The sequence below is a fragment of the Anser brachyrhynchus genome, assembly GCF_964034855.1.
Source record: "Anser brachyrhynchus genome assembly, chromosome: 1".
Lineage (NCBI taxonomy): Eukaryota > Metazoa > Chordata > Aves > Anseriformes > Anatidae > Anser > Anser brachyrhynchus.
The window spans coordinates 47,416,099-47,443,668 of record NC_137694.1 but is presented as its reverse complement, the minus strand read 5'-3'; the positions used below and the strand labels follow the sequence as shown (position 1 = coordinate 47,443,668).

General features: G+C 36.5%; 1 protein-coding gene across 5 annotated transcripts in view; it reads right to left on the bottom strand.

Annotated features, from left to right (window-relative positions):
- Positions 1–27,570, bottom strand: part of CDK17 (cyclin dependent kinase 17) — a 96,848-nt gene that overhangs the window by 35,274 nt on the left and 34,004 nt on the right. For 3 of the 5 annotated variants that reach the window (XM_080579184.1, XM_080579183.1, XM_080579185.1), the window contains 4 exons: positions 24,678–24,826; positions 20,091–20,129; positions 10,084–10,248; positions 1,715–1,848 (listed from right to left, as the gene is read on the bottom strand). In XM_080579184.1, the coding sequence (XP_080435310.1) occupies positions 1,715–1,848; positions 10,084–10,248; positions 20,091–20,129; positions 24,678–24,795 (456 nt within the window). In that variant the 5' untranslated portion in view covers positions 24,796–24,826. The remainder of the gene's footprint in view (positions 1–1,714; positions 1,849–10,083; positions 10,249–20,090; positions 20,130–24,677; positions 24,827–27,570) is intronic. The other 2 variants (XM_080579186.1, XM_080579187.1) reach the window with 2 other exon arrangements.

Sequence of the window (27,570 nt, the reverse complement as noted above, 5' to 3'; positions counted from 1 at the left end):
AATTAGTAGAAAATTAGCATCTGAGATTTCTATCCATCTGTCAAAACTGACTGAAAACGACCCACGGGAAAAATAGGATGAAGCAAAGACAGACAGACAACGTAATCACTTAAGGTGTTTTTGATTAAGAAACTAGATAAAGTAGACTGAAAAGATTATGATTAGAAAGGTATTTTAATAAAGGCTACAGAGATTGTTACAGTTCTTTTTCTCTGGCATGCACAAACAGGTAAAAAAACCTACCTACTATGCTACAAACCACTACAAAGGAGTAAACTTAAGTCAACTAAAAAATACTATCAATGACAGCATAATTCACATTCAGAAGTAAGAGTGTTTTCAGACATATGCTTGAAACCTTATTTTAAAAGTCACCAAATCAACATTGAAGTGATTTGGGGGAAATGTTAAAATTCTCACAGAACATACACAAATAGCTGCCAAAAATTGCTGCTCTCATTGACTGGGCCAAGTCAATGAAAAAAACAATGTTAATTTCAAGAATCAGAAACAAGCACTTGGAATTTAGAGAAAAACGAGAAAATCAGCACTGAATAAACAAAACTGAAATAAAAAAAATAAAATATGAAAGCCACTGAAAGAGTAATGTGCAAGATTCAAGATGACTTTTTCTTTTTTAATGTAAGCATCCTGCATAAATTAATAGACTTAAATTAGGTCTCCCATGTAAAAGGTCCAATTTTAATAGTCTTTAGATTAAACTCGAGATTAATAGATGAACTCAGGAATTCCCAGACAAAGAAAAAACAGGTGCTGGAAAAGATATAAATAATTAATACAAATAATTCATAAGTTCTTGGAATCGGACCAGGATTACATGCTTGGAGTCTTGGAATTCCAAGCATAATGGAGCGCCTCACAAATCAAAAATTTTTGGCATGTGCACCCTACTATAACTTATTCAGATCTGCTTCTCCGATCTTGTATTTTGTATCATGCTTTGAAAGAAGATTTAAAATCTTGCAAACTATGCATAATGGTATATATGCTATAATGGAGCAACTGCAAAATTTTACATGCTTATGTAACAAAGGCATCATTATAATGTTAACTTTTACACACTCAAGAAACAGGGAAGTGTTCTGTTTTTCTTTGCTAAGGGAAATGACAACAAAGCAAGCACAAGGGTGGCTAGTATTCATAATGAGACTCATAAATAAAGGAAATTATGTGCACAGTTATTCATAAGGTACTTTTCCTCCTTTTGTTTACCATCCTGTAAAGTTCCGTTCATTAAAAAACAGGAAGAGAGAGAAAGGCTGAAGCAGTCAGGACCATCACTTCTCTGCAGTATTAGTTTTAGAAAGATCAGAAACCAGTTTTATGTAAAAAAAATAAAAATAAATTAAAAATATATATATATAGATAAACACATTTTCTTCAATGTACTTGATGAGTTGCACAAAATGTGAAGGAAAGGTATTCTAAACCTACACTTATTAAATTCTTCATAAAAAACGTTTCAAAACATATTTAGCTTTTCAAAATAAGCAGATCATCAGAATGCAAGATAATGGTCTGATTTGTGACAAATGGAGACAGACATTTAAGCACTACTATAATAATGCTCTCTACACTAAGGATGTCAGAACATTTAAAGTTGACTGAGAAGACAACCAATTATAAAGAACAACTAAAACAAATTCCATCTTTCTTGTCAATTTAAACAATCCTTGTGTGAAAAGTAAATTACCTCCATTGAGATTCGTCTGTGTATCCGGTTTCTGAGACAAACACCTGTGGGAGACTGAACTTCATCAGATGATGTTCCAGAAGCTTGGTCACTTTCACCATCTGACCCCATTTTCAGATTTTCATGAACAATATCTTAAAAATAGTCAAAAAGAAATAATGAAAACAATCAATCAGTATTCCACTAAACAACTCTCTTGTACAGACAGAAAACAATTGTATCTATACCGTGCAGTGTTTTTTATATCAAAAGCTCATCCCAGCAATGGTAGTCCTGATGCACTTTTCATGCCTCACAAATTGCAAAATGAAAAGCATTACTTCATAAAATTCATATGCAAACTTCGCTATTATTTTTCTTACTTGGTTTGCAGCAGAACCGAATTTTCCAAAACAGAAGACAGACAGTCAAATCCTAATATTAATTCCTACAAGATACCTTCCCCTCAGGATTTCAGTTCCTGAATTCCCTCATTAACTCTTCTTGTTTTGCTGCTCTTGGATTAAGAAACTTGTGTTTGCAAAGGAAACCTGAGATTCACTGGAAAATATATAAAACATTAATGAGAATATTTAAGACTTTCAGACTACCTAATGCTAGACACGTGAATGTATCTTCAGAAAATTTAAAAAAGAAAAAAAAAACACTGAAAAGTATAGGCATTATTTTTAGAAATGCCAAATACAGAAATTGTAGGGATAAAAACCACTGGCGTGTATGCATGGAAGAACGGGACATATTCTGACTGCTTGAACAGAGGCCTACAATGCACAAGTCAATTCAGCAGAGGACCTGGGATTCAGAAAGAATTTAGTGAAATTTATTATTTTATGGTGAAATATTGGTAACAGACAGCTTGAGTTACATGATACTGCAGGATCTTTACAAAAATTTAAATTAGAACTTTTAACACAATCCTGTAGATTCATCCACATAAAACAGTTTACTAATGTTAAGTATGTACATATACGTTACTTTTTAGCACCACAGAATATTCCAGACTTTGGAAGACAAGTACTGTAAAGAATGAAGAAAAGATCATGGTGGTGTCATTTATAGCATAAAGATGCAAGTGACTTGCAAAAGCATACACGATGGGAAATTGGTCATCTAAGCAATTCACTCTAAAAAATGTTCCATCCTCGCCTGTGGAATACCTGAGCTCCAAATTACTATAGAGATTAAATACTGCTAGTATTTAACTCCACAGTCACTAGTGGGGTTCTGCAGGACTCAATTTTTGGGGCACTTTTAATGTTTTCATAAATGACTTGGATGCAGAACTTGAAGGTATACTAAGTAAGTTTGCGGATTACACTAAATCAGGAGGAACTACTGACTCCCTCAAGGGTAGAGAGGCCTTGCAGAGAGATCCTGACAAATTAGAGAGCTGGGTAATCACCAACAATACAAAGTTTAACAAGAGTAAGTGCCAGATTCTGCATCTGGAAAGGGGCAACCCTGGATATATGTACAGACTGAAGGACGAGATGCTGGATAGTAACTACACAGAAAGGGATTTGGGGTTTTGGTTGATGGCAAGTTGAACATGAGCCAGCAGTGTGCCCTGGCAGCCAGAAGGGCCAACTGAACCCTGGCACACATCAGGCATGGCATGGCCAGCCGGTCAAGGGAAGTGACTGTCCTGCTCTGCTCTGCGCTGGTGTAGTCTCCTCACCTTGAGTACTGTGTGCAGTTTTAGGCACCACAGTATAAAAAAAGGCATAAAGCTATTTGAAAGCATCCAAAGGAGGGCTACAAAGATGGTGAAGGGTCTAGAGAACAAGATATATGTGGAGCAGCTGAAGTCACTTGGTTTGTTCAGCCTAAAGAAGAGGAGACTGAGGGGAGGCCTCATGGCGGCCTGCAGCTTCCACATGAGGGGAGCGGAGGGGCAGGCACTGAGCTCTGCTCTCTGGGAACAGAGACAGGATCCAAAGGAACAGCATGAAGCTGTGACTGGAGAGGTTCAGGCTGGGTGTCAGGAAAAGGTTCTTCACCAAGATGGTGGTCGGGCACTTGAACAGGCTCCCCAGGCACGTACTCACAGCACCAAGCCTCATGGAGTTCAAGAGGTGTCTGGACAAAGCTCTCAGACATACAGTTTAATACTTAAGTGGTCCTGTGTGAAGCCAGGAGTTGGACTCGATGATCCTTGTGGGTCCCTTCCAACTCAGCATATTCTATGATTCTGTGATAATTATACCTACAAAGGAGGTGCTTCAAAAGACAAATTCCCTGACCTCTTCTGTTCCTAGGTATTAGGCATGACTTTGTACAAGGTAAAAGAGAACATGAGGAACAAATAAAAAATTCCAGAACTCTACCCTGAAAAAACACTAACATGAACAAGACATGCAGAGCTCAATTCAATCTTACCACCAGAATACCTGAGAATATTTAACATTTGCACAGAATTACAGCAATAAAAAACAAAAAGAGAATGTGTAGGTTTCATCGCTATCAGCAAGAAAGCAAGCTGGATTTTCAAGAAAAAAACCCTTCAGGCCAAAATTTGGTTATCAACACATCTTCTAAAATGTTTGTCTAGTTTAGCTCACATAGAACCATGTAGACTTCAAAGGACCAAATTCTTCCTTAGTACAAAGAATTTCCTTTTAGAGAAAACAGAATGGATATAAAAAGATTAACTCGCAAGGTACTGGCAGTATTTTAATTCAAAAGTAGTATAATTAAATACACGAATTAAGTGCATATCCCATACACAATGCACAATTTTCAGCAGCAATATGGATTTAAACGGAATTTTGATTAAAAGACCACAATGCATCAGAATTTTGCCAGCAAGTCATGCTCAGATTTGGAATGAAAGGGAAAAAATAAACTGCATTCCTTGTGTAATAAGGAGCAATCTTCAGGTTTCAAACAAGGTAAATATTCATCAGTGCTTCTAGAGAAATGTTAGTGAACAAGAGGAAAAAGATTTTCAGAAAGTGATTCCGAAAGATCAGCTTTAACCTCAAGCTAAGCAGGCAAAATGTTACTCTTTTTGCCAAATCTCTGCAAGATCTCTCTCATTCTCTACAGAAACTCGATAGCTGTGTTTTTAAAGATCTGTAGCAGGCTGTACAAAATTGTTTTTAGTAATATAAAACCATTATTGAAAACATTATTTGCAGCAAACCTATTATCTCAGCATCACTGTATCTGGTACGCAGCACATTCACCACATCAGCGATGCACATATGTCCATAGGGCCTGATGGGATTCATCCCAGGGTACTCAAAGAGCTGCTTGATGTCACCGTGAGACCTCTCAATTATTTTTGAGCATTCTTGGGAATCTGGAGAGGCCCCATTTGACTGGAAGCTAGCAAATGATGTCCTAATTTTCAAGAAGGGCAAGAAAGACGACCCTGGTAATTACAGGCCTGTCAGTCTCACTTCAGTGCCTGGTAAAATAATGGAGATTATATTGGGAGTTCTTGAAAAACACTCGAAAGACATTGTAGTTATTGCTTATAGCCAACATGGATACATGAGGGGAAAATCCTGTTTACTGAACTTAATTTCCTTTTATGACAAGGTTACCCATCTAGTTAACCAAGGGAATCCAGCTGATGTGATCTTTTTGGATTTCAGCAAAGCTTTTGATACTCTCACAGTATCCTTCTGGACAAAATGTATATCATGCAGCTAGACAAGCACATAATACTATGGCTGATGGGTGGAGCTCAAAAGAGTACACTAAATGGGGTTACATGAGGCTGGTGGACAATCTGGAACAGGCTCCCCAACGAAGTGGCCACGGCCCCAAAGCCTGCTCGAGTTTAAGAAGCGTTTGGATAAAGCTCTCACACAAATGGTTTAATATTTAGGCAGTCCTGTGTGGAGCCAGGAGTTGGATTCAGTGATCCTTGTGGGTCCCATCCCACTCAGGATATTTTATGATTCTATGAGTTATTTAATAACAATTCTTTTTAAAAGACTTTTCTGAGAGATATCTGTTTTAGCAATTACAATTCTCAAGATTTTCCTTGTAAAATGAAGTGTAAGAGCTCCTAACTGTTGCTACCCAATCTATCTATCCTAGTATTAGTCTAAGTCCACTGGTGCGGCCCCAAAGCCTGCTTTCTTTAGAGAAGCTAGACAAGAGACAGTTATCTAGGCAAACTCACAAAGTAGGATTCATCAAACTAAAGGAGTATTGTATTCTAAGCCATGAAGCAATTACATCATTAAAAGAGAGAGAGAGACTGACACTTTCATGAAAGTAATCGTGACTGTCATACTTGTTATCTTGGAACACACACTGTTCAATTCACAAAAGCCTATGTATTATGAAATTGCTGTAAAAAATACACTTCAAAATGCAACATCCACAACTACAAAGAGTACCCTAGTTGACAAAGATAATTCTGCTAAAAAGAGCACCTATGCAATAATACAAAACTAAGGAATATTTCAAGAACCAGTAACACAGAATCATACATTTGGAACAGATATTTTAGCTGTAAGAAGACTCTGCTCTTTACAAATCAGGAATGATAAGACAAAGTGGGTCTGTCCCATTCAAGTCGAAAATGTAGCATTTCAAACTTAAATGAGATGACGGTCAGTCTACTTCGAATACTACAGTGATACGATTAATTTTGGTATGTCTTGATAAGCTACATACTCATAACGGACCTAAAGATTTTAAGCAAGATATTGTCTGTACCATCCAAATAAATTTATCGTTAAACACACGCCTGAATTTCTGATAGGCTGATTACGCAACAGCTCCTATCTATAAGAGTTTGCAAATGTTTTAATTATATTCTAAATAGGGATACTTTAAGCTTTTTTAAAATGTGTCCTTTTATTTTATTAAATTAAAAAGGTACTAGTAGAGCCTTATGTTCATTATTTTAATAGCATAAGAACTGGAATGAGGCATTTTGATCATTTTATACAGGTGCATGATGATAATAATTAAGCAATGATGAAAATCATGCAAATAGTTCTTTAATTTCACCAAGTTTTTCTAAAGGCAAGTTCACCTGCACCAAAGCCAGCCTGCATAGTCTTCAGAGGTTTTAATGGTTCAATAATTTATTGAATTGCTTCACTGAATACCACAGCCATTCTCTTACGCAGATGTTTATTTTAATGTACTCTACATACCTAATTAAATACCCAGTATGGCTGTGTAATAAAAAGGTCTAGATGACTGCAATATAGCAACAAAATTATGGAAGTACATTTAAAAGAAAAGGTTGTCCTCATCTCAGTTGAGAGGAGTGTACCACAAAAGAAGTTAGTGAAGGGAACCTTCAGTGCAACAGATGAAAACTCCTCCAAGTGAGCTAAAGTAATACCCACTAATTAGTCAGTAGTGAGTCAGACTGCATGATCTTTCTATCTTATTTCAGATTATTACAAAATAAATAAATAAATAAAAATCACAAGAATTGCATATTGGATTCCTTCAAGGAATACTTTCCTAAAGCTTACTTTGCTATTAAGTGGCTAAATTTTATTACCAGTTTTACTAACAACAATTCAAATTGAGGAAGGCAACACTGAGAAACTGCCTTTGCCATTAACATGAGCAAAATAGAAAGCAGTATGGAAACATCATTCCTTTCAATTCTGATAGTTATGACAAAGAAACAAAACATCTCCATAACTGTATCGACACAGCTAGCAAAACCATGAATAAGCTGCTGCTGCTACTGAAGATCACCAGGATGGCTAGCTTCAGATCCATGCCAGCCAGAGCTGGCTTTGGGTATTCCAAGCACCTCTTCAATGTTCCCAGTAACATAAATATGGAACAAGTACAGCTAAGTTGGACCTGCATTCAGCCAGATCAAGTCCAAGAACAGTTCATTAATTCTGGCACCATAATAGATTGCAGCAGTTAAATGCTTCTGGAAGTGCAGAAATTTAGAAGCTATACAGATATACGTGAGCTAAACAACTCAACACCTGGAAACTAGATAAAAAAAAAAGGATTACAAGGATTACATGTTCAAGACAGACTTCTTAGAGATAAGCCAAAATTTTTTTTGTCTTTACAGAACATTTTACAATACTTAAAGCTAACAAAAACATTTTTTTTCAGGCAGAAAATTCTAAAAAGAATGTTTTATGATTTTACACATTACCACAACATCAGGAACTCATATTCAGTGCTCAGAAAACAAACGAAAACAAACAAAAACCTCTCCCAGGCATCACAACCAATTCTTACATTTCTATTTAATTCAAAAGCAAATCAGCCTGAGACGAACCTGTAGCAGGTCTTGTTTTAACCAATTAACCATCAATTGTAACCAATTAATTGTTTGTTTTAACCAATTAACCATCCTCTTACTGCCACCATTTCATGCTATTTCAAGGGTCTGTAATAGCAAGTTCCCACCACTAGACTAGAAGAAAAAAATGGAAAGAAAATAGGATGAAGGTACCAAAGGAAAAAAAAAAGCTTCATGTAGCGTGGGATATTTGACCATTTCATTTCTGATGTCATTATCCCAATGGGAAAAAACTTCAGCACCCTGCTGAGTAATAACCATTCCCATATGGTAGAAACAAAGGGAGGAAAGATACAAAGAAGCAGTGGAGAGAACATTAGTAGTTTTGCTTGTGCAGACAAATGCTACTATATAACATATACAAGTAGCTTAAATTTTCATCAGATGAGGAGGGGATAATAAACAAAATGAAGAGCTTCCAAAGACTACTCCTTACAGACAAAAAGAGGGAAAACAGATGATGAATAAGATGTAAAAAACTCAGACTCAGAGAACCCTAATAACGAATGCACCGTAGCATTGCAGAATAAGTATCGCTGCATCCAAAAGAAGCAGAGGTGTTTTAGTGTACACTATTGAACACTACTTCAATGAAATTACAAATTCTACAGGAATCTGTAGCTATTTAATATATGGTATTATAACACTTCCTACAGAGTAAGACACTCAAATTGTGTCAGTTAAACACACAAAATTTGTTCACCTGAAAAACAAATTACATTATTTTGTATGGCTTATGCATTAGTTTTTTTCAGGTGTAAAATACCACTGAGAAAATCAGAAAATCATTAAAAAGCAAAAAAAAAAAAAAAAAAAATTTTAAGCAAAGCTCATTTGAAGTTTATAGTGGAAGCTCGATGAGTTATTGGCAAACTTGCATTTAAAAATGCTTAGCATGTTTTTAAATGCAACACACAGGAATACAAAAGTATACATCTCTGCTGTTCCAGTACGTATTTTATATACAGCTGATTTGGCAAATAACCCATAAAAGACTAAATAGTCCTAAGCAGAGATATCTTTACGTACACTTAAAAAACAAAACTAAACAAAAAACCCTTTGTCTTCCTGTTCGATTATTGACAATTGTTACTCTAGCAAAGCTTCTCTAGGAAAAAAAACGGGGGAGGGTGGGAGGAGAGTAATATATAAGACCTGAGTACCTGAGTGAAATCAGGAATTCATACTGTAGTCAAATCTACATGCACATGAAAACCTGTTTTGTTGTATGTGTGATAACAGCTGCTAAACTCCATTCAAGAGGACAGAATTTTTTTTTTTTTCTTTTTTCCTGGACTGAATGGTAATGTAAACAGTAAAGAGGCAATGTTTTTAATGTGATAAGTGATATTACAGCAGAAGAGAATATAATTGGTTTGATGAGCATCTTCACTCGTAGCTTAATCTTGAGCAAGATCAGTTTAAATATCACACTTCGAAAGGAGGGCAAAAGACTAAAAAATTCATAAAATCCTAATTAAACTGGCTTGCTCTCATTTTCTAGTATCAATTAATTAAACATAATTTAAAATAACATAAAAGCAGGGTAAAACATTACCAGTGACTGGAGGCAGCAACATGACAAATTACTCGAAGCAGAAGACAAAACATATTTTTAAGTCATTTGCCCAACAGAACTGCAAGTATAGCTCAACACTGCAACAAGATAATTATAGTTGAGTGGTCTTATTTTATCACTGAAAAAAGCAATTTTTCCCCCTATATTACTGAGAAGTCTAAATAATACACCATTTATTTTTCAATTCCACACATAGGATGATTAACCTTTATTTTTCTCATACTCAGTTGTTGTAGTACTCACCAATACTTAACTGAGCTGGACACACAGGTTCCTTATAAGGTATTATGAGAGTTATTTTGTAACTTGTCAAAAATTAATGGATGAGTTCTTGCAATTGCTGTTCCTGAAAATCTTTAAGAGACATTCAGTACCTTAAAAAAAAATTCTTCCAACAACCCCAGAAAAAAAAAAAGCATTTCCAGAGATTTATTAAAGCATTAGAGTAACTGTATCTCTTGCTAAGAACCAATACAGACATTATTCTTCATAGGAAAATGAATTTAAACAAACAATATAGTATATTACCTAATCTGCTCCCATTTCTGGGCATTGCCATGAAAGAGCCGAGGCTGCCCCCTATGACGCTATGTGGTCTCCGTAAAGGGGGCTTCTTGAAAGATCCTGTGTATTGGTGGAGAAATGAGTGCATGCTGTGAGACGTTGGAGGCCTGCCATTCTTCACAATTGGTTCTACAATTCACAAGGATCAAAATATTCATTCCCATAAGCAAGTAGGAGTGTCAGGAACATGCCAGAAGAAAAAAAAAAAAAAAGAAAAAAGAAAAAAGAAAAAAACCAGTTACTATACAGGAAATCACCATTCTGGTAAGATTCTCTTTTATAGTAACAGTAGACCACAATACTACAGCCATTTCTCCATTAGCAAGTTAATACAAAGCACAGCATTAAATATTTCCCAAATTTCATTTTATTAAATTCTGTCACTCTACTACTGATCAGAAAAACAGTCTGAATATACAGTCTAAAAATGCAAATTAGAACAGAAAGTAGCTTTTAATATTAGTTTTTTCTTCTGAATTAATGCTTTGTCTGATTGCTCAATGCTTTTATCTTTATTATAATTTAAATAAACCAGCTGTTAGATCAACTCACACAATGAGCAAATTCAACAGCATGCCTTTAGAAATACTCATGCTCTCACAGTTCTTGAGGGTCACTAGCCGTGAGGTCCTGCTACTGGAAGTCCTTAGAAGGAAACGTACCTGTCTGTATGCACCGCAGCGGTCATGCCGTAATTAAGGTGATTTATTATTCTGATAACCTTTAAGTATTTAAAACAGTTATATTTTGGCTTTCCATTGGATTATGTCCCACACAGGACTTAGACGCAACAGCAGGATTGTAAGATTTGTTTTTATTATTATAATTATTGATAAAACGCTTTCTAAAAGAGGAGCAACATTAGAAATGTTAAAACCCGCTACACAGCTGCATACATCAACGAAGCGTTCGTGTTCCCCCAGCCAGCCTGACCGCACACGTGCACTAGCTGTGCTTCTGGAAGCAGGCTCTCCAAAAGCAGGGAGGCTTTTTAACCACAACAAGAAGCAGAACAGAAGACAGCTTGCATTGCTTGTCACAAAGCCGGACTGATCAGAGCCACTGATGAAGTCACTCATACAAGAGCTTAAAAAAGAAATGCTGTCACTACAGAAAACGTGCACAGGGGAAAGGAAGCTACATACAAGCGCTACCCCCATATGCTAGGAAAATGCCCAGAACCCAAGTATTGCAGACTAAATGTGCCAAAAGGACAGTTCAGTTTATTTTTCCGTCATCTGATTCTCGTTACCCTTACAGATACAGCTGGTTTGGTGTTGCTTGGAGGACAGAAAAGCCAGCACCCCTGCACCGAGCAACTGCAGGGTGAGCGCAGCTGAGCAGAGCCTTGCCAGGCGCTTTTGGAGCTGCTGCTCTGAGGGCATGGCACAGCTGGGATCTGCTCACAGCTTCCCTCTGTGCTGTGACAGGGAGCAATCTGGGATGCTGTTTCATCACCCTGACTCATACTCGCACATGCAGGGATCCCAAAACCTTGCTCTTCCTTCCAAAATAAGAAGATCGGAGCAAGGAGACCTAATTTCACAGAAAGCAGAATTTCATCGAGAAAGGAAAACAACAAACACCTCGTAACCTAAGCAAAACAGGGTCTTGAACGGAGCCCCTTCTCTCCCCCAGAACTCCCACACATGTACAAAAACCCTGGATATATTAGGGCCTAACAGTCTAAAACAAGAGGCAGAAGTACACAGACAGAAATACCCAAGGATAGGCCAGTGACTTTAAAAAGTAATTATGCAAGGATTTTTTGCATATAATATGAATAATATATTAAGACAAAAATCATTTCAACCCAGCTGCTGCAGGAAACAAAATAAAAAGCCAAAAAAAGGCTTCAGGCAGAAGGTGGAATTTGAAAGGACATGTCAGCACTGCTGTGGTTCTGCCTGCAGCTTTCCATTAGCATCCTTCATAAACACAGCTTCAGAGGGGGGTGAGTAAGAGGAAGAATACACCAGGCATCTGTGTATACGTACATGAAGTGTGATTGGTGCCTTCACCTCTAAAACTCTGTGCTTCTCTGGCCTAAGTATTTATTTCATCATCTCTTTTTATTTGAGCCATCAGCCTCCTTGTTCTGTGCATTCAATACTACATCGATCCTAGGGCAGCAGGCAGTACATTTCTTCCTTGCCAATTTTTGAACAAAACCTAGTTACTAATACCACGATAGAAAACACATTGGTTCGAATATAGCACAACTTCTGCATTCATTTTCTACATATTAAAAGTTGCCTTCTGCTTTCCAACTTTCTTACTAATCTTTGGTTGAATTTCGCCCAGCTTTTAGACCAAAAACCTCACCATGAATTTGTACACAATGCTGAACAAAAGAATGCTAACTCTGAAAATGTAAGCCACTGTTCAGTGCACAGTTTGTTTTGTGGAGACAGTCATCACTGGGTGTGACTACAGCACTTGGTGGGTTCCAGTTGCTAGCTTGCCTAATTTTGAAATTATTACTTCATTTTTATTACCTATATATGTAGTAAGTAATATATACAAAATATGTAATTCCACTTAATTTCAATTGTTTCTAAAACAGATTTTCAAGAGAAAAGAAAACCAACTCAAAGATATTCTTTTCTGGGAAAATACAGGAAGCAACACTCTCCTCCCTTTGACCAAGCCCTGATACACCAAGAACAGCACGAGCCCCTCAAATTCCTCCAAACTCTAACAGTAAACCTTGTAACAAAATTCTCAGAAAATTTATTTAGTATGGAAGTCTACTGCTAAAAAAACATTCAAATGTTTTTCAGTTCAGACACTAGTGTCACTATCTTTACACATTGGAGGGTAACTTAAACCTTGAGCAAAGTGCTGAAACAGACTGACGTGTAACTGAAAATACCTCTCATGTGACAAGATTTAGTGCCTCTCACAAAAATGAAAATTCTGCATGAAAAATATTCAGTTTCTCATTACAATGAGAAAAGTAAGATGCCAGCATACACCTCAAGAAGGGTCAGAAAGTACCAAAGGCATGACAAGGAAAAGGCAGGGCCATATGGCTGGAAGCAAAGCTGTTTACAAGTGAGACAGTATAACATCTTGGTCTTGTCAAATCGTACCCTACATCTAGATATTTGCATTTTCTGATGAGTCTTGTATAATTAACCACAGTGGAGCGTACCCACACATGTGGACTACATTTGCATTCACATATGTACGAAGTTGACAGTTTCCGTTGTATGTTATGGTTTTTGTCTTCCTGATCAAAAGTTCATCTCTATGAACTGTGTAGCACATTAAAAAGGTCAGAATTTATGAATACACCAAATGATTTAAGTAAAGATTAGCTTTTATGCTAGTAATGAACATAAAAGTGTGATGAACAGAGATGATTATTTCAAAAATTTATTTTTCTTGTGGCACTGGTAGATTTGCATATATTTTACAGTTTAAAACAAAACGACTAAAATATCTTAACATATAAAAAAAGTCTTGTCAGTAAGGATAAACACAGATAAAATTAATGGCAAATGGCTAATTTATATAAAATGAAATAATAATGTTTAATATAACAAGATCTAATTATACAAAAATAACTTTTGTAATCAGAGGCAACTACTACCTTTCTGCACAGTCATACGTACTGTTCTAAATTATGGAACCCATTACAAAAGTTAGCAAAAATAATTTAGGTCAGGTAGTAGGCCAGGCATAACTACCTGCAAACAATGAAATGAAGTTACAAGAGCTCCCAAATTATTAGTATGCTTTTCACTAAGAGAACTATTAATGGTACTTGATTACAAGTTTTTTTTTTTTTTTTTTATCCTAGTACATATCTTTTTTTTTTTTTTTAAAGGAAGGATCATATGGCATTCTCTTTTTATGACGGTATAACGAAGACTTGTGATCTGAAAAAGTCTTTTTGTTATAGCCTATACAGTTAAATTTGCATTGTGGTATGCTATAAACATTTAAAGTAATGGTCACATGAATTCATCATTTGTGTGCTGCCTCCTCCCTGCAAGTGACAGTAACATGTAAGAATTGGAACAAATATTGAAAATGATCAAGCAAACTCTGCTGAAAGTGAATTATTATTATTTTTGTGCATTTTAAACATACACACACTTAAAAGCCGCAATTTCAAAACCAGTATTTAACACTGTCCAACAATCTCCAAGACCCCTAAGTCACAATTTCAATTCAGCCACTTTGAGAATTCATTTTCTGCAATATTAATAATACTTTGAATCACTACATTTGAAGGATAGTGCGGCAGGTTTTATAGTGAGATTGTAGTGCAACTGATTTTTCTTGAATAAGATGAGTCAAAGCTATCTATAAAAGTTATATGCCTTTATTACATACATCTATAAACTGCCTCTTATAATTTTATCTCTGTGATTATAGGTTTGGTTTGTCTTCAAAAAAAATGTTTCACTATATAAAGCTCACTAACATTCCTTAAGTTAGCATCACTGTACTTGGTAAATATAACTCAGTAACCACCCAAAGGCTTAGCTGACACGAATTTCTTGGTGAGAAGGAGGTTTTTCTGGTACTACAGTGGATATTTTCATGGGGCTATTGGTTTAATGTTCAGCTGCAGCTAAAACAACAAACAATGATCAGAAATTATAGGGGAGTAATCACCATGCAAATGTATGTGCCTATTGCATTTTGAGCATCAAGACCTTGTCTTCCTCTCTCAAACAGATGAAAACCATAAAGGGCTCTCAAAAGTACTAGCAGGGTGACCGAAGACAAAAGGGCTGCTGCAGAAAGAATGCCTACACAGCCCAAGACTGTTCCACTTCGAAAAGCAGCAACTGCAGAAGACGTGACACAATCCACAGGCTTGTAAGCGGACAGACAGCTTGATCACCTCCTCCAGCCCAAGAGGCAGGGTCACTGCGAAAGCTCGCAGGGGCAGGGTAAGTACAACAGACGGAAGTGGTTCTTCACAATGCGCAGTCTGTGGAAACTCCTCGCCACAGGATGTGACGAGCACCCAGAGCTTACAAGATGCAAGGGGAGACTGAACAAGTGACCTGCTCGGGGTTACTACATGCACAGGAACACGTTCAGGAAGTCTCTGAACTAGAAACTGTTAGAGCACCCATGGGAAATGCTGTTACATTTTGAGCTCTAATCTTAGACGTTCCCTTAATTGTCACCACCAGAGACAGGAGGACAGCTCTCCAGAACTCCGGCTGTCCTTACACTGCAAGACTCCTGCTGCAGGGGTGCAGCTGCAAGTGCTTTGTTCCCACTGTCACAACCATTCATTCCTGCAAAGGCCTCAGTAACTGTTTTTCTCTAGCTCTGTTTCCTCAGTCCACTCTACAAGCTCTAATTCCAAACTGATAAAGCTTATAAAATGAAAAAGCAAGCTGGAAGAGAAGTGATGGTTCTTTTTGAATCATATCAGGTCAGTTAATACAGTATTTGCTTCATATTCTGGTTACAAAATCACTTCATCTTGGTCTCATCGTTCAAGGATTAACTACTAAATTCAGATCAACTCCTAAATTTCTTAAGATGTACTAATTACTAGTACATTAAGACCAATCATGCAAATCTTTCCTTTAAATGTAAAAAGGTTAACATTTTCCAAATGAAAATATTTAGACACATTACGCTAGTGTACAGAAAACACATTTTTCTTCTCAGTGTCCCAAACCCTTTTTGAAATATGAACGTACCCTTTTGTTGTAATTATTTACACATACACACACTTGCACCTTTTTTATGATGCCAGGTGCATGCTACCTTGCTATGTGTACATCTTGGCAAATCTCTGAGTTTAAAATTGGGCAACACATAGTGACTGTACACTACTTGATTTTCAAGTTTGGTGTATGCTGAGCTGTTTTATGTTATTTGGATCATTTTCTTGTATTTCTTGCATCCTATCACTCAAACTTCTGTTATTATTGGCACAACACAAAATAACTACAACAACACCATTGAAAGAAAATACTCTTCAAAATCCAGGCAGCCTGGCTTACTGATGTTTTAAGAGTTGCTAAATCACATTGCTGATCTGTTTTAGAAAACACACTTGTATTTTAAGAAAATACAGTGCCCAGTAAGGTACTGTCTTGCTGTGTTTGAAATAATGCCAACACCACTGCTAACAAACATGTAAGAAACAGAAAACTCAAATAAAACGCTGAAATCTTTCAGTTACAAAGTGACAGAAATTTATGCTTAAGCATAAGTGAAAACGAATTTTTATGTCATAAATAGGAGCGCTGCCAGTATAGAGTAGAACAATAGTCAATATAACCAAGAAGCTTGTCCGCTGGATTAATTAAAAACAACTATTTTACAAGGTTATAAAGATGCCTCATCTTCTTCCTTTAACTGTAATTTAAAGTAACCACAAACTCTGGCCTGAAATTATTCCCAAGTTTGGCATTTTTCAATATATCCCCAATGTTTCTTCTTGTTATCCATCTGTCTTAAAGGGCCACACCACTTCTTTTGTTCCTGTGCTGAATTTACTTAACTGGATTTACTTAATCTGAGATCCAGAGAGACTGCAAATTGCTTGGCATTTCTATGCAAGGCCTCAGCTACTGACATACTGTCACACGTCAGTCAGTCGGTGGATTAAGGAAAGAAAGTGTTTTTATTAGGAATGTAAATGCATTCTAAAACACATTTTATGAATATCTAATACTAGATATTCAACTACCTCTTTTTATTTTTTTCAGGTCCCATGAGTATCTCTATTATGTGACAGAAAGACCAGGCTGGCTTTCAGATTTCACTGTCTAAATTGTGGAATGATATTTGCTTCAGCTAGCTTTAATAAAGAATCAAAATCACCTGTCATACGTGATGACATTTTCCCCTTAAATCAGGCATTGCTGATAGAGCTGAGTAAGTCTGCAATAAAATGCATTATTCAGTAACCTCCATTCTGAAGATGGAAAACACACTAATACATAAATATATTTTTGAATTTCATATAAATAATGTACACAACAGGAGTTTTGTCTAATCAAAATAAGACAGATGCTGGAGACCCAGACTAAACCTATGACCTCTGAAATAGGAATGAACACAGGCGTGCTCTATATTTTAAGTAAACGTGTAACAGCAAGCCTGACAATTCACAGCTGCTACCACAAAGATTGTCCTAGGTCCTTCCCTGTCAAAAAGAAAGGTAATTTTGATTTAGGTTTCTGAACTAGGCCATCACAGGACACGCAGAGTGCTAAGTGCAGACACGAGGGAGGAGGCAGAACTTCACTCATCACTTTTAGCTGCAGCTTGACTTTGGATTGGCTCAACTACGGTGACATCTCACTAAATGCCCTGAAAATCAGCTACTGTTTTTTTGTAGGACAGAACTCTATACAGTTTCTCTTCCATCTACCTTGACCTCACCCTTACTTCAGAAAACTTCCAGTGTGGTTTTTTTTTCCTTTCTCCATTTTGATAGAGAACAGGGAAATGTTAAGTCTATGCAAATGAAACTAAATTTTCATGCAAAGCTGTCTAGAGCATGAAGCTTGCAATTCATCATAACCTTTAAAAAATATTTATATCAGCTGCTTCAAAGTTGTAAGTGCTACTGTTGTATAGCTTAATCATATTTTAACAATATCTAGAACATATTCACTTAACTAACCTGAATGTATGCTGTATTAATGACTACTCAGTTATTATGTGTCTGTTGGCAATAGACTGACTTTTTTTGCAATACAAAATATTTTGAATAAACTGCTTTCCTGAAGAAGTTGTTGTCAAGAAGCCCCTTCTTTCTTCAGAAGTCCTAGAATGTAAGTATGTGAATTTCTGACATTGTAGAGCTGATATCCTGCACTATACAATATTTAATTACACTGCTGGAAGTCTGTCAGACCCAATCAGTAAAATTAGTTGATTGCAGATGATGGCTCCCATAGAAGAAATATTTGAATAACCCAAAGCAGCTATAGATTTGCTGTTACCTGTACTCTCATGGAGCTGCATAAAAAGCACTGCATAAATTACTGTATATTTATACGTTATTTTATGAGATTGTTTCCTTGGACTCCGTTATGTGATACCCAGGAAAACATTAAACAGGAATATACCCAGGAAAACAAAACATTATTATGTGATACCCACGAAAACATTAAACAGCTCTAAAAATAGAGCAGCCATTCAAAACCACTGTATATATTCATTAAATATGATGAAAGCTTCAAACTTGACTATTACAACATTACAAACTAAGCAGAACCTTTGAAGGATTCCTCCCATTGCTCAAAATTAATCCATCTGAGTAGAGCAGTGATATCTAGAGCATGTCTTCTTCACTTGGAAGATGTGGCAGAAAATACTGGTAAAATACTGGAAGAAAAATGCTGAAAGAAAACTAAAGAAACACAGCCTTCAAGTTTCTCCCAGAAATGAAAGTGAAGTACCTCAGTGACTACAATGGCACTGTAATGATCCTGTAATTTTTTTTTTTGGGGTGGGGTGGATGATAAGCTTTTCCATGGATTCTGTATAAGCTATAAAATAAGAGATAACACACAAGGTAAAAATGAGACCAGGACATCCAAAATACACTACAAAAAACCTTTCAGAGTTGAATTCATGTATGATGAGTTTTTGGCTTCTGTCTAGGTATCGAGACGAAGAAGATCACAAACAAATGAAAAATATTCAAAGCTGAAAGTCTGCCTCTGAAATTTATATATTTCATACTGTTGACAATTCTCAAGACTGTAGTTCTGGCCATCAGAACACTTGAACACAAGTTTGATAGTTCTACATCTTCTATCATGCATGACATACCACCAGTACTAATCTTCCCTCTAAAACGCCCACTTCCAGAAGACATTACACTACACAGAATCCTTCAGAACACTGTTACAGGTACAATTTAAATCAACATGTCAGCATTACAGCCAAGTATCCCTTGCCTCCCTCCTTGCCTTCCCACACACAACTACCCTGTAGCTCCCAACACAAATATCTGTGAGGCTACATTGCCAATCAAATCAGGAAAGAGAGGACCTAGTTCCTTTCTGCCCTACTTTCAGAAAAACAAAACAAAACAAAACAACAATAAAACAGCCAATATTTATTTTGCTTTTCTGTACTTCACAAGTATATCTGAATGCCACTTGAGAACAAATTTCTACATCTTCATCAGTGAGCCTACGCTAGTAGAAATTTGTTGTATATACAGAGTCCACCTCTGCAGCTACGCGCCACATTCTCCTGCCAAACCTGTGCTCTGCTTCTGAAGGAACAGACTTAGGAGTGGACAAAAACTCCTCAAGACTACAGGTCTCTGAAGCATGCTTTCAGGCCCTGAATTTTCATGCTCATTTCACTTTATAAGCACTTCCATACACGAACAGAGCCTCCAGGTTTTGTGGGAAGGAGCAAATTAAAACAGAAGGGAAGAAAGAACACTATGTTGTGCAGGATACGTGGGATGGAAAAAACGTACTGAACAGTAATAACAAAAATTGATGTATGCCACAGCACAGAAGGTACGTACAGACTATAATAAAACCATTGTCAGTAGGGTGGAAGGAAGAGTACGAGGTTCAGTATTTAGCTGTGACAACTGCCAGTTATTTGTGGTAATCTATAGTTCTAGAATGAGCTCTATCACTGCTGGGGATTTCTTTTTTTTTTCCTCCCCAGCATTTTTATATTGATACTTTCCTCCAGTATCAAGAAAGACATTGAACTGATTTATTACTTGTAAGTATTTCTGTGCTCATATTTTCAATCCAAGAACATTGTCTTGAAAATATGTTGCAATTCACTGTTTTCCTTACATACTCAAGGATTCACACACAGCAGATGGGACTTTCTCAGCTGTACTGAAGATGATATGAAATGACTACAACTACATAAAGATTTGGCTGTTCTGAGACAGCACAGCAACGTGTCAATTTTACAAACGTTTATTCTTCTTACCAGAGTAGTAACTAGTCATTAAGGCCTTAAACCTAAAAAACACTTACGCACTTTACTGTAGCTGATCCTTCCATTATTACTCACACCTGTAAAATTACAAAAAAATTATGCAAGTGTTTGTGAGAGTAGATCCCATGATCATTTGACTGAGCTACAACAGACTAAATAGAGATAATTATTATTCTATGATTCTGTGAAGTTCATGAAGTCAATTCTATCAGAACCTCACTTATTTTGTTTTAGCAAGTATGTATACATGTATAAATATATATAAAGAAAAAAAAGGCATATAATGGCTTTCCAACCAAATTGTTACTTATATATTAACGCAAGAGCTGTGGATGTATTTAGGAACATATCTTGTAATTAATCTTAAAAGCATGCTTGGAGCTTATGATAATGTATTTAATAGTATTAGACAATACAGCCCGATATTTCACTTTCATTAGAGAGCATATTCATATGTGTTTAAAGCATTTGCATAAATTTTACAGTTAATTGGGCTTTAAATATGCATGATCTGGATGTTACTTCTAGCCAAATTTCATTAGTATGTCATTGGCAAGGAAAAATTTCAGGAGCAAATTTAGTTGTCAAGTGCTACAAATTACCATTTAGTATTTTTAATATTAATCTGAATACATATATTAACGTAGAACCTAAAATTAAAGGAACAAGCCAGCAAAATGTTATTGTGCTCGAATCAAGACAATTAAAAACAAACAACAAATCCAACTAATTAGTTTTGTATGGTAAAACATCAGAGACCATGACAAAGCTGCTGTTTTCAGATGAAAAAATACCCCAAAGTATCCTTTGTACAGCCCACAGTTCATAAGGCTTCAGATGTATATTAGGCATTTCATCAGTCCCTCTACTTTTACAGTTTATGCATCTGATTATGTGATGCTTTCACACCCAAAAGCCAATTATGATGAATGTAATTTGTAAGGCAGATTTAATCATACATAGGTTTCTGGTCACAAAGTAATTTGATGGTGTTCCAGAAAGAATACTGTTGATTATTCCACATTCAGTGCAATAGCTCTGTGCTACAGCATTGCTATTGCACCGAACAATATGGGTTGATCCCTGCTAATCCCATTTTGCTGCTGATGGGTAAGTGCTGCATGCTGAGACTGTACTGACATAACACGATGAAGGAGGCTGTGTGTGAAATGAGACTGCATACAAAAGGTCAGCTGATTCAGTGGTATCAATGCATTGCAAAAAAAATCAAAAGTTATGCATCTATTTTTACATCTGTGAACTACAAATGGGACAATTTGTTCTACATTAGGAGTAATGTTCTCTAAAACCAATCTTCGAACAACCCACTCAAATGTTAGAGCTAATGACAAGGTAGGTCTATGGATGAGAGCAGCAGCTACTTGGAATCAGAGGCAATTGTTCTGGGAGAGGAAAAGTTTGAGAGGGTGCTGAACAAGACAGGCTACTCCAGAAGGTCAACTGTGACAAAAGGTTCCTGGTATTACGTGCTCGTGATCTACATCTGGAATCACAGTGCTGAACCGTGACTTTCAAATATAGATTTTACAGGACACACATGAAAAATCAGAGATGAGTATGGATCCTAGGTCAGCACAGAAGTGGATTTCTATGAATGTAGTCTCTAAGGTGCAGCCGAACACACTTTTCAGGAAGAAAAAAAGCTGGCTTGTATAAAAAATATCTTTCAGTGAACATGGCCATCAGAATGGAATGACAGAAGACAAGACAGGTTAATCTCTAGGAAGAAAAAAATAAAAACAAAACAAAACTCAGAACAGCAGAAGAAAATTCTGTTGTAAATGCCTCTGGTATTTAGGTTCTACCCTTGCCTTTGGCATGGGAGAGAGAGTTGGCTAAACTACATATGAAGAACCACTTTCTGAAGACTGTCTGTACCCTGGACTTCGATTCTCTGTAGATGAAGATATTGGCTTACTTTTACTTACTACACTGTGTTTTCTAAGTTCAAGAACAGACCCAAAGTCTGCAAAATGGTCACATTTCTGTTTCTCTGTTCCACAGGGTGGACGAGCTATTTCTTCCTCCTAAAAGCAAAACTAGGGGAGAAGGTTGCTCCTGTCTTCTCAGATCAGCATTACCGCAGTAAAGAAATGCACTTCTGAGACCTTAATGTATCTGTCTTTTCCAACCCTAATGATTCTAACAACTCATAAGCTGTTCTTTAAGAGACTACATCTTCTCATGTGTCCCAGTTTGATATTTACAGCTAGTACAGGCTTCTTCACACTCCAATTACACATATAAAGACACTGAGGCAAGCCTTTCTCATTTAAGCATTCCTCTGTAAGTAATTTTTATGTCCACTGAAGGACCATTTTCCAGGCCGTGTTCACTACCTAACCCTAACTTGTCTTTCGCCAGAAGAGAGAACTCATTTCCTGTCTTTTTTTTCAGCAATTGTTGCCCAAATCTTGTCTCCTATGATCCATCTGAGAACTACTCCTTCCAAAATATCTTAAATAGTGGGAAAGTTAAGAGCTTCCTTTAGCAAAGCAGGACTATATGGTGTAGCAAGCATTTTTCCAACCTTACTTTCTAAGAGTTTTTGAAGGAAAAAAACAAACGAGGTATACTATCTTGTTCATCTCTGTAAGATCAAAGTTAAAACTGATACTAATACAAGCACTGTAAAAGTATCAGAAAAGGGAAGCAAATGGCAGTAAAACTTTTTTAAATGACAGAAGTGGATTAAAGATTACATGTAGCAACAGTACAATCTGTGTTTACTATCCTTCCTCTTTGAAAAAGATCTACAACGCTTCAATGTATCCAAAGGTATTCTATTATGGCATTGACAACATCTTGCAGTTCTAAACATAGTATGTATTATACAACAAAATATTGGCATATATTGGCATATAAGCTTCCTTTTGGCCAATGAGATAATGTGGAAAGCAAAGTAAAATGAGTATTGGAAGATAAATAAATAATTTGTAACTAGAAACATTTTAAATATCTACAGAGAAGTTAAGTCTGTCAAAGTTGGTTGAGAAATACGCAGAAGACGTAGTCGGAGGTTGGACTCGATGATCTTGAGGTCTCTTCCAACCTAGAGAAATCTGTGAATCTGTGAATCTGTGAAAGACATCTAAATATTGCTGCTTGAGATAATTCTCATATATTATAAACCACAAATAGAGTTATACAAGGTTTAGGATAGCATGAGCTCACATTTCAGAAACAAATTATTGTGTTCTTTCTACCTTGAGCTAGAACACAGAACGTGATCCAGTTTAAATCAAAGTCTTTTTATTCTTCCTGGATGCAGTTTTCAACTGAATCATTTCAGTAACCCAGTTCACTACATTCGCTGATGCTGGTGACAATTTTTGATGCTTATTTCCCAGCACAGAAGTAATATTCTTAGCACTTACTCGCATAATGGAATCAATCTATCAGAACTATATAGAGGTCTGAAGAAAATATGAGTCAGTAAGAAAGGCTAATACAAGCAAAACCATATTGGACAACTGCTCAGAATGTCTCAGAAAGTATTTTATACATACTAGTGCAAAAATACTACAATTATTGTTTTGGAGTAGATCTGTTGTATAAATGCATAAAGCTCTAACAGACATCATTTTCCAAGCTATCAGGCACAGCCCATGAAGAAGACAATAGCGATGAACAAGCCAGGGATTAAAGATAAAAATGAAAAACACAAATAGTTTTGTTTTGTCAAAGGTAAAGTCAGCTCGGTATGCATCAGATCTTGGATGGGGTTTAAAAGTCTGCAGGGCAAATTCCATTGCCTCTACTTCTGTTTAAATTTCCCAGTCTTGCCTGAATATTCCCACTGAATATTCAGAAACGCTTATTGGTGTGAGGTGAAAAAAATTCAGATCACTTGATACTTGAGAAAATCTTAGATGTCAGCAGAACAAGAAATAATACTAATCAGCACAGAAGATGAAATATGACTTCAATGCTGCAGCCAAGGAAACAGAACAAAGAAACACAGTCTCTTCTAGTTGCTATTACTGCAACTTGGATTCAGATGCAGTTTTATCATTACCGTGGATATTACAGCAGCCAGTACGCTTATGGAATCAGCAAAAGAACTGAATAAGAATACACAAACAAGATTGGTGTCCCGGATGCTTCTAAATGCCTTCATATTGTTGAAGAGAAGTTCTATTCAAAGACATGAAGAGGCGACAGAGTTCTCAGACTAGTGCACTACATCACCAATGATAATGTAAACGTTTTATTCAAAATACTTAAGCAATTATTATCAATATATTACTGAATAACGATTTTGGGAAATAAACTGAATTTGAAGCCATATGAAGTTGATGTAAGACCCTTTAAAGTCATACAATAAGGTGTTTATTGAAAGAGCATTACAATCCTTGCTGCTCACTACATTAAAATAGCAAATTAGGAAGCTTTGGATAAAGAGCTGTATAACAGTTTGATATTAAAGTAAACCAATAAACGACAACATATCAGACTGTTAAAAGAACTAGGCTAGTTAAATGTGAGTTAAATTAAAAGCTTGATAAGGAATTCCATGCAGCTATGAAAAATGAAAAAACCCAACACCATTCACTCAAGCAGGACCTGATCAAATTCGTATTTGAACGAAAAGATATGCTTACCATTATCTTTGCTGCTGTTCTCTTCAATTGTCATTTGTTCTGCTAGCTCAGACAATGATTCATCAATGGTCTGGCTTCCACGCAAGGTTAAGGAAAGTCTCCTCTTAAACTTTTTCATTCTATCAATATTAAGTCTGGCTTAAGGAAGCCTGAAAAGAGAGATTAAAAAACAAGAAGTGAAAAAAAATTAGTTAATCAGTAAACCAATTAACTCACATAAAAATGAAGGAAGACTTAAAGAAGTTTAAGTCAATATGCAAGTTATCCATAAAACATTAATATCCTTAGACAAAAGCAACTCTACTGGACTGAAGAAGAATGTCTAGAGACGTGCCCATACACTTTTGCAATTTTGGTAACTGTTAGAGAAAGCAAAAATCTTTGCTTAAGAAAAAAACATAACCGCTAATTCGATCGCTATTTAATTTTACAATCCAATAATAAAAATTAGCAGTCATTGGAAGACTTGACAAGCGCACACTACTGCCTCCTTTACCGCACTTCCCCTGCCTATGTCACTGCACTCCCCCTACAGTCCCTGTCACCAAACCTGCTGAGGATGATGATGCTGAACCTTCGCTCCCTTTCAGCCCATCTGCTTAAGGATGACAGGTTACTGACCTGCTCTGTATCTTGCCCTTTTCACAAAAGGAGGAAGTGGACAACACTAAAAGCCTTAAACACAAATGCAATTCTCAAACCCAATCCTACCTAGGGAGATGATAGCCAGGACCTGACAATGACAGCTAGGATGGATGCTTCTCTCCAGTCAGGCAATAAGACTAAACTGGGAACAAACCAGAGGCACCTTCTCTGTGGAAAATGGTAGGCAAACAAAGAAGCAATAATAACAAAGGTATAGGTAGATAAGCATGTTGCCACAGGTCTAAGCTGGTAAGTGAACTTTGTCATGTAAGGGCAAACACATGGCGCACTGCAATAAGCATACTTCTTTCATTTCCCCCTATGGATAATTCACCCTAAATGTTATTTCACAGGAACTTGTTCATCTGCTCATAGCCTCCAATACACATATACAGGCAATGTCAAACACAAGCACAGCATACTTGTATTTCTGAGCTGCTCTTATCTTTTCTCCTGCTTCTATCAGCCTCTTCACACTCCAAAATGCATAATTCGCATACAAAATTAGAAAATCGAGTTTTGCCTGATGTCCTCCTCCAGAGAAATGCAAAAAGTAGTACTTTAAATATCTACGCTGAACAACAAATTCTGAATATGATTACTGTTATATTGACAACATCCCTCTAAGCATACACTTCGCAACTGCGTAGCTTACTCTTTGTCTAGATATTAGATAATAAAAAGGAGAACAAACTGGTGGAAGAAGCTGGAAGTTGCTGCTGATGGTAGGAGAACGCCTATGCACCCTAAAACATCACAAGGCTATGCTGCATGCTACAGTAAGTAACACATAGGGATGGATAAAAGATGACCTTTGGGATTTGAGCCCAACAGCCTGAGATGAACAATACACACACTGACAAAGAAGGAATGGTGTCCAAGGGGAGAGAGGTAGATTACAAAACAAGGTTAACGCCTTATACAGCCACAGCTACTACAGTAGTAGGCAGAAAGAGGCATTGTGTACAGACACGTAGAAAAAAAAATAACCTTCTGGAGATGCAGTTAGGCCATCAGTTTCCAAACTGTACTCTTCTTTTAATGCATTTCTGTACGTGCAATAAAGCCACACCTTAGCATGAATAATTTCTATCTACTCTCACTCAAAAGCAGGATATTCTTATTGTTAAGAAACTGAACTCAGAGCATGTTCCAAGAGAACATTTACTTTTCCTGTTCAGGACCTGCTCTAAAGAAGTTATTTGAGACTGTTGTGTTTCTGTGTTTATTTTAACTTTTCCAAAATGCTGGCCTATGTTTCTTCTTAAAAATTTAGTCTTTAAAAAAATATATCAGGGCACATTCTTTATTTGTGGTTTTACTCGGTTCTCCTACAGTGTTTTTGAAGCCTGCATCTCCCTACATGTATTACTCTCAAAAAGGATACATGGAATTTTTAGCTATGTAATGCCCTAAAGCTAACTGAAAGCACAACAATTTCTTTCCAATTTTCCACTTGGGCAGTAACTGAAAAAACAGATGCCTTTATATGGAAACAGGCTGTTCCTGGCTTTTAATCTTGCAAATATTTAAGCCTACACAATTTGCTAATCAAAAAGATGATCTACTGCTGAACAGTATTACATACAAATGAACAGAGACAGATTAGAAAATCCAAGAGATTATAAATCTCAAGATAATATAAAAGTACATATTTTGTTAACTATACTTACAAAATTCCTCCTGTTACAGAAGGGTTCGTGGAGTGCTGAAGCACTAATTTTACCAAGATTCTGAGCAAGTTCAGGACTTGACTTTGAAAGAATTTAACATTAAAAAGGAATCAGGAATGGGAATCCACATGCAAGTAAGTGCTTCCTTCTACTGAAATGTAATTAATGTTTTTTTTAAAATGGAAAAAAAGTTGCTCACTGATATGAAACTAAATTTTCCTGTTCCTGCCTTAAAGCATCAGTATTCTTGCTAATTCAGACATGTAGAGGATATATATTAAAAACAAACAAACAAACAAAAAAAGAAAAGCAATTTAGAAGGAGTGACCAGCATTTAGCACTCGAGAATGTCCTGACTTTTTGACTTCTTCACCCTCACTTGTGGCCAAAATTGCAGAACCTGATAAATCCTGGTATTTGGAGACAAGGTCTCAGAGAACAGATCTTCCAAAATACAATCTACACAACCCAAAGGTAGCACTGGTTCTCTAAAATGACAGCAACTTCAGAGAAAGGGTGATTTTAATTCACTGAAACAAAATTCGAGGGAAGTAATCTGACATTCATTTTCACCA